The sequence below is a fragment of the Marmota marmota genome, unplaced genomic scaffold (genome assembly GCF_001458135.2).
Source record: "Marmota marmota marmota unplaced genomic scaffold, marMar, whole genome shotgun sequence".
Lineage (NCBI taxonomy): Eukaryota > Metazoa > Chordata > Mammalia > Rodentia > Sciuridae > Marmota > Marmota marmota.
The window spans coordinates 8490945-8498729 of NW_026000171.1; the positions used below are offsets into that span (position 1 = coordinate 8490945).

Sequence of the window (7785 nt, forward strand, 5' to 3'; positions counted from 1 at the left end):
ACTATCTGGAAAGCTCTAGCCCAGGCCAATGAATGGATCCTAATAAAGTTATGGTCTGCCTCATATTCCCCTTGCTCCAAGGGGGCCAAATCAGGGATGCTATAATTCTAACATGCCCTTGCCCCACAGTGGACACTGAATAGTCAGCCTGGGTGCAGACCCAGATGGCATCAGACCACAGGCAGGGGCCATTATCTCAATTCCAGCAGAGAAGAGGATCACTACTTACCGGCCCAGGTCATCAGAGAAGTTGATCCCTTCACTCATCTTTCCTCCGACCACAGAGAGAAGCAGGGCACCCGTCACTGTGCCTCCCACCTGGCCACAGCTCTACAGGAGAAACCCAGCCCAGAGCTGCTGAGCCAAAGCTGGATGCCTCCCAACTACACCCAGCTGCCAGGCCTACTTGGTCTCTGGACCCACTTCTCACCGTGATGCACTTAGAATATGCCATCAGCACCTGCTCCACTTGGCTTGCTCTCTTGGGTTCCTGGAATATCTGAAGAAGGGAAAGAATGTCTCCCAGAAAAAGGCTTTGGAATGCTGGGTCTCAGGTCTGCTTGAGACCCTGGGTTTTGTGACCTAGAAACAGGAGGACCTCACTGAGTCAAGCTTTGGGGAACCCTCTGGGCCTGTAGTCAGGGGCCAGAAGAGGTGGGGGTGAGAACTAGGAGAAGCTGAACCATCCCAATTTGACAGCAAGAGAATTCCAGGAGGAGCTCTGGGCAGCACTGTCCTCAAAAGGGGGAGGGGTCCAGCTGAAGGGCCACTCACCTTTTTCCTGACAGCCAGGCGGGCCAGCAGACCACTCTTGTCCCAGTGAGCATGGACCTGGCGCTGGTACTCATAGGAGGGAAAAAAACAGACTACCCCTCCAGGGACCACATTGCACAGGTTACAGAGAATGCGGCCTGTCTCGTCCATCTATGAAAGACAGATAAGGAGCCTCATGGCAGTAATACCCACATAAGAGTTGCTTGCATTACCCCAAAACCAAGGATAGAGAACCATTGTGTGACTAGGCCACGGAGGATGATGGCCAACTGGCTTCCTGAGTGGAATGTGCCAGCCACCTTCCTACCAAACGTGCCCAACTCCTTCTGGTGATTGCCCACCTTTATGGCACATGTCCCAATGTCAGCATCCCAGTGATAAAATATAATATTGGTTCACCAACTCCCAATGTCCCAAAGGACATCATCCATGATACCAGGCACTGAACACCCCAGGCATGCCACTGGAGATGTGCCTAAAACCTGCAACCCTGGTCCGGGGCAGGAGCCCATAGAACCAAGGGACCATAGAACCAAAGGAAATGAGCAGTGTTCTCATTCCACACTAAAGGGATACATGAAGGTTATAAGAAATTTTACTTACCAGCCTAAGGGGTAGGGGAATGGCTCAGACCTTCCTTGATAAACATCTATAGATCCTACTCATCCTGTGCCAGCTGTGATGGTCACCAACTTCCCTTGTACCAGGACTAGTCAGGACCACCCACCCAAGAGCTCTCTCCCCTGCCCTAGGAGGGCTGTAGGAAGGCTGCTGCTGGCACTCACCATCTGAGGCAGCTCTCTCTTCTGGTATGTGAATTCCAACTGCTGGTTGGAGGGCCCGCTGCAGATGACGAGAGGCAGGATGTTGTCTGGAGGGATCACGTGGCCTGGTGAGACCCAGGAAGGGGATGAGAACCTGGCAGACTATTCTGCCAGGCAAAGTCCAGGGAGGGTGTTTTCCTAACCTGTCTTCCAGTTGAGGAAGATTTATAACATACCTACCCACCCACCCCACTGCCACAATAACAGTGGGCAATGCTGATGGTGGGGCAGAGTGTAAGGGCAAGGGGAAGTGTGCTAGAGAAGGCAAGGCCCCTATCCCGTGGTCTCCTCAGCCCTGGGTCTCGCATGCAGCAAAACCAAGACTACTGGGGCCAGAGTGTGCCTGGTTTGTCCCACCCTGGACATGGATCCTCACCACAGGAAAACTCCACCACTCGCTCAGCTTCCACCCCAGCACATGCCAGCAGCTGTTCTCGAAAGTCAGACACCTGTAGGTCACAATGTCAAGACTTTGTGACCTCCAAGAGGTCTGAGGAAAAGGAACCTCAGGCCGTGACTTGGGGGTCCATGGGTGAGGGTAGAGCCCTGGCACAGAGAGCAGAGAAGTCTGGGCCAGGAGGCAGCCAGTATGGTAGAAATAGGACCTGAAAGAAAAGGTGGGTGATACATTAGCAAAAAAAAAAAAAACAACCGTTAATGACATCCAGTGTTGGCAGCCTCATTAGACAACCTGTGGGAATAGCAAAGGAAATTTGGCCAATTTGGCACAGAGATTCTCGACCTAGCTGTGCTCTAAAACAAAACAAAACAAAAAAACACCAGAGGGGATTTCAAAAAAAATCCAAGTGCCAGGTCCTAGCTCAAACCACTGAATAAGAACCTCCAGGGTTTTCACCTATCAAACTGGCAAGAATCCAAGAGTTTAATCACTCTGTGGAGAAATAGGCATTCTTAGATATTGTTGGTAGGATACAGAATAGTTGCCATCCTTGGGCAGAGGAATCTGACAGTATTTAGCAAGTTAGATGTAGTTTTTAATCAGCATCCTATATCTAAGATCTACTCTGATGATACAGCCTATAAATACCAATTAACGTGCACATAAGGATCTTTCTTTGGAAGTTATTTGCCCATAAGAGACTGGTTGAACTAGCCCTGCTACATCCACTAAAGAATGACCATCTTTAGTGCTAACAGATGGAATTGCCAGGACACACAGGTAAGAAACAACTATCATCATACCTTTGATATTATTTAAAAAGGAAACAATATATATACACACACACACACACACACACACACACACACACACATATACACACATGCTTATTTTTGCAAACAAAGCAAAAACACTCCAAATTACGACAATGAAGAGATAAAGCATTAGCTACTGAAAATGATTACCTTATGGGGGTGAAGAACCAGCTGGTAAGGGATGGGAGTGGGGGATGGGGTTGTAGCTCAGGGTAGAGTGGATGCCTAGCATGTGTGAGGCATGGGGTTTGTTTCTCGGCACTGCATATAAATAAATAATATAAATAAATAAAATAAAGGTCCGTTGACAACTAAAAAAATATTTTTTAAAGGGATGGGAGTGAGATATGGACGTTATATACTTTAAAAACAGAATTAAGTCAAAAATGAAAAAGCAAACTCTGAAGTTGGAAACAAAAACAACAAAAGCCTAGTGACCTGTCAGACTGTGAGCAAGCACACAGAGAAAAGCCTGATTTCAAATGACTTTATATTCTTACAGAGCAAAGAAATCTTAAAAAATGAAACTTGGATCAGTTAGAAATAGTGTTGTCTTATAATTTTGAAACTTTTACGTATATTGTGGGATTGAACAAATAAGTAGTTATATTAATAAGAAACCAAATGTTCATTCAGCAACAAATGTCATAAACATTTTTTCCTTGTAATTATATATTTATTCTACCATGCGCTAGGGGTCATATAAATTGATGCTTTGATTTTGATTAGAAACATCAATACAGACTCGTGCTTCTGAAAGCACATTTCCTAGGTCTGTCTGCTGAAATACCCAGGAACAATGATAACTCAGAAGCATCAGGGTCACCCTAGTACCCAGATTTTTACATACTGCCCCCCACTGAAAGAAACCAGAAACCCTGGAGAAATGGAATGACCCCGCTGTGGAGCCAGGCAAACATAAGTTCAGTCTGGGACATTTTGTTGTCCAGAGTAAAGAAGGCATTCCAAGACTATGGGGTGGCAGGAGGGGCTCCTCCCATCAGCCAAATTTGAGATGATCTGAGTCAAACACAATAATGACTACAAACTTTAATATATGGGATGAATAAGAATCTATGAATCTAGTCAAACAGAATGAAAAGAAAGCCACAGGGGTGATTCCCGCAGGGATCTGAGGCGGGGAACCACTGCCTGAGGCTCTGAGCAGTCAGCCAGCCAGTGAGTTCTCTTCAGAGTGTGAGGCTAAGGAAATAATCCCTGTGCAGAGATCCAGTTATATTTACCACAGTACTGTTTAAAACAGAGAAAAACTGGGAAGAACCCAAATGTCTAACAAAACATGAGTGGTTATATGAAACAGAACACATTCATATAACTGGAATCCAGTGCAGCTAGAGTATGATGAAATAAATCTATACTTGCTGTCAGGGAAAAATGTTTATGAAATTTTGCTGCTGAGTGAAAAAGCAATTACTAGCAGCATCTAGAATGCCATTTTTTGTTTTTAAAATATGTATGCACACATATAAAAATTATATGTAAAAAAAGACTATTACAAAGATATATGCCAACATAAATCTGTTGGTGAAATTATGTTCTATTTTTTCCCATTTTTACTTCTCTTTGCTTTCTATAATGAAAATGTAATACTTTTACAAGAGCAGGTTGATACCTCTGGTGATGGGTGCAGAAAGGGAATGGCAATGAGGCACCGCAGAGTTCCGATTACTGCAGAAGGCTACAGAAACCAGAGGAAGCAGTGGTGCCCCCACCTACACCCAGAGCCCAAACAGGAAAAGTACAGCAGTGCCACCTAGCGGACACTGCTGGGCCTGCATGAGCTGACCGCTTCCTGGTGTGGAGGTCCAGGGGACTGACAGGGAAGAGGCTTGGTGTGCAAGGCTGCCCCTGCCCCATCCCAATACCTGGGACACCAGAGGCTGGGATTGGTGTCCTTACCGGCTGCATGGTGCCACCTGCAATGACTACTGCCCGGCATTCTTTCACCACCTGGGCAAAGTGCACAGCTGGATTCAGGAGCAAGAATTTGAGGCTGCTCTGACTGAGGCTGCCTGAAAAGAGATACACACATGGGGAGAAGGTTGGGAACAGCCTGAGCACAGGCTCAAGTTGAGTCCATGAGCTAGCTCTTTCTCTTTAATAAAAACAACCTCATTTCATCTCCAGCACAACCCACTGAAGTAGATAGTACTATTGTCTTCCTTCCCACGTTTCCAATTTCTAAGAGGAAACTAAGTGCAGAGAGAAACTGGTCAGTCACATAGCATGCAGGTGATGGAACCAAGACTCGAATCCAAGCCCACCTAATCTTAACACTGGGCTATAGGGTTCTCCAGCAATGCTGTCTGCAAGGACCCAGCATCTCTGCATCCTGGCTCCCCAGGAACCCTGCTTGCCCCAGGCCATGGGAGGCCAGCCAACACTATGCCTCCTCATTCTATGCTAGGCAGGTACAGGATGTGTCAAGTCTCTGGCTTGATTCCCTGGCCCCATCAGGTTTTCTCGTTCTTGGGAAATGAGCCTGATCGAACCATCTTTTAAGTGAACAGCTAATTACCTTGGCGGCTCAGGATGACCCTGCCATCTTGGTTGGCAGTGGTGAGAGCTGCAAGGAAGCCTTCGATGTGCATCAGTGGGGAAGTGGGCCGCAGGGCCCTGGCCTCATCCTCCTCCACAGGGGTTGCAGGAGCTGTACAAAGCAGGACAGGGAGAAGGTGCCCTGGGTCCACATCCTTACCCTAAGCCTGCAGCTGGCTCTGCTTTTCCACCCTCCCAACTCACCCTCGGTGACACCAGGCTGCAGGCTCTTTAGGAAATGCTGAAACCCAGTCAGTTTGGGCTGCAACCGGGAAGATGGGAGGACTGCTCCATAGCGTTCTGTGAAGCCAAAGAGCTGGGTAGGGTGGAAAAAGGGTGATGGAAGAATGAGAAGCAGTATGAGTGGAGATCCCACAGCCTATAGCCCGCCCAGTTCACAAACAGTTCCCACCATGGAGAGGGAAGACAGAGATGAGTCCATGGGCCAGAGAGGGAAGCAGTGAGGCAGCAGGCAGGGTGCCACTGGCTCCCTCTGGACCCACAGTAAAGGTGGTTACCTTCCTGCTGACCATGCTCTTCTCGAAATACCGCTGAACCTGCAAAACCAACATCGATGGCACGCATGTGTCACAAAGAAGCGAGTTATAATCTACATGAGAAACCAGTCATCCCAACCACCAAACAAAGCGGCTCACAAGGTGGGGGCTCTGCCAAATCACAGATACAACCTTCTCACCAACATCTCAACAGCTCTGATCTAAGGGTGATTGATAGAAGTTATATGTCCTCTATTTTCCTTCCAAGTGATATCATGTAAGTTGGGCCTCAAAGAATTTAGACTCAGCTGGGCATGGTGGTGCACACCTGTGACTCCAATGAGTTGGGTGGCTGAGGTAGGAGGTTTCAAGTTCAAAGCCAGCCTCAGCAATTTAGTGAGGCCCTAATCAACTTACTGAGACCCCATCTCAAAAATGGGGTCATGGTTCGGTGCTTAAGTGCCCCTGGGTTCAATTCCCAGTACCAAAATATAAATAATAATAAAAAATCTATGAGCAAAGGCACAAAGAACTGAAACTTGGGGCTCATTTCAAGCAAGGCTGGAGTACAACTTAGTTGGCGGTTGAACATGTGTAGATTGGTCTTGACGAGGAATGCTAAGTTGATAAGACTGAAAAGTCTGGGAAGATTTGTACAAAGAAGCTGGGCACACCTATAATCCTAGCAACTTGGGAGGCTGAGGCAGGAGGATCCCGGATCCCAAGTTCAAAGCTAACCTCAGCAACTTAGCAAGGCCTGTCTCACTAAGTAACTTAAGTGAGACCCTGTCTCAAAATAAAGGCTGGGGATGTAGCTCCGTGCTAAAGCATTCCTGGGTTCAAGCCCTGGCACCAAAAATAAATAAATAAAAGATTTCTACAAAACAGTGACATCCTAGCCAGGTGTGGTGGTTCACATCTGTAACCCCAGAGGAGGCTGAGGCAGAAGGATCATAAGCTCAAGAACAGCCTGGCGACTTAGGAAGATCCTGTCTCAAAATTTAATTTTTAAAAAAGGCTCAGTGGTAGAATACTGGCATGGTGTATACGAGGCCATGGGCTTGATTGATTAAATAAATAAATAAATAAATAGAGTGACATCTTTAGTTAAGATCCACTCAATTGTACCTTGTAAAGTAAATGAAAGGAAGGAGGCGAGAACAGAAGCAAGCAGGGGCCAAGAAGAAAGCAGGAGCAAATAGAGCCTGCACGGAAGTCACAGCGGTGGGAGGGAAAAGCTGGGATAATTCCAGAGTTATTTTAGGCCATGGAGCTTGGCAACTATTTAGCTATAGGACACAAGGGGAAGAAAAGTACCAAGGATGACTCAGATTTCCAGGGTGTTTGATGGGATAATGGCATTGACAGTGACCAAAAGGGGTTAATTGGGGAAAGCTGGTTTGAAGAAAGGTGGGCAGAAAGGGACAGTCTAAGATAGTACAGCTGGGCTTAAATGTGCACTCGTCCACTCAGCACTGATGCACTGGGGTGAGTCCTGTGCTCCTTATCCTCCTGAGCAACCTCCCTGAGCCTCGGCTTCCTTTGTTTTCAAATGGCAACAGCACATTCACCTGGGAAATCACAGACCCAGCACACAGCCCCAGTATGTAGTAGTACTCTGTCCATGAAGGGTGATTATGGTTATCAATTTGTAATCCGTAGGCTGTCATCCCAGTGACAGTGCTGTACCCCATCAGGAGAATCCTGGACATTCAGGACTAGAGTAAGAAACATCTGTGGCTGTGACTGAACCCAAGGCTGCAACTGGGAGTCAATGGGTCAAGCAGCACCAGCACCATTCTCACTCAGCTCAGCCCTACCAGATGGAACCAGGATCATGCTCCTTTAATCAGCTCCCTGCTTCTGTCCTAAAGTCCAGAGGAAAGACTGTGTCTGAAGACAGATGGAAAGGGGGG

The 7785-nt window shown here is 47.1% G+C and overlaps 2 protein-coding genes across 23 annotated transcripts in view; both read right to left on the minus strand.

Annotated features, from left to right (window-relative positions):
- The window catches only part of Erc1 (ELKS/RAB6-interacting/CAST family member 1), a 1605700-nt gene that overhangs the window by 1525118 nt on the left and 72797 nt on the right, over positions 1-7785 (minus strand). The window lies entirely within an intron of this gene.
- The window catches only part of Ddx11 (DEAD/H-box helicase 11), a 28148-nt gene that overhangs the window by 1727 nt on the left and 18636 nt on the right, over positions 1-7785 (minus strand). For 2 of the 3 annotated variants that reach the window (XR_007342098.1, XM_015500807.2), the window contains exons 17-25: positions 5891-5929; positions 5577-5688; positions 5353-5484; positions 4734-4846; positions 1975-2047; positions 1560-1663; positions 775-924; positions 431-499; positions 230-330 (exon numbers count right to left, since the gene is read on the minus strand). Coding sequence is in view for 1 of the 3 variants with exons in the window: in XM_015500807.2 (XP_015356293.1) it covers positions 230-330; positions 431-499; positions 775-924; positions 1560-1663; positions 1975-2047; positions 4734-4846; positions 5353-5484; positions 5577-5688; positions 5891-5929 (893 nt within the window). In the remaining 2 variants the exon portion in view is untranslated. Of the gene's footprint in view, positions 1-229; positions 355-430; positions 500-774; positions 925-1559; positions 1664-1974; positions 2048-4733; positions 4847-5352; positions 5485-5576; positions 5689-5890; positions 5930-7785 lie in introns of all 3 variants that reach the window. The other variant, XR_007342099.1, reaches the window with a different exon arrangement.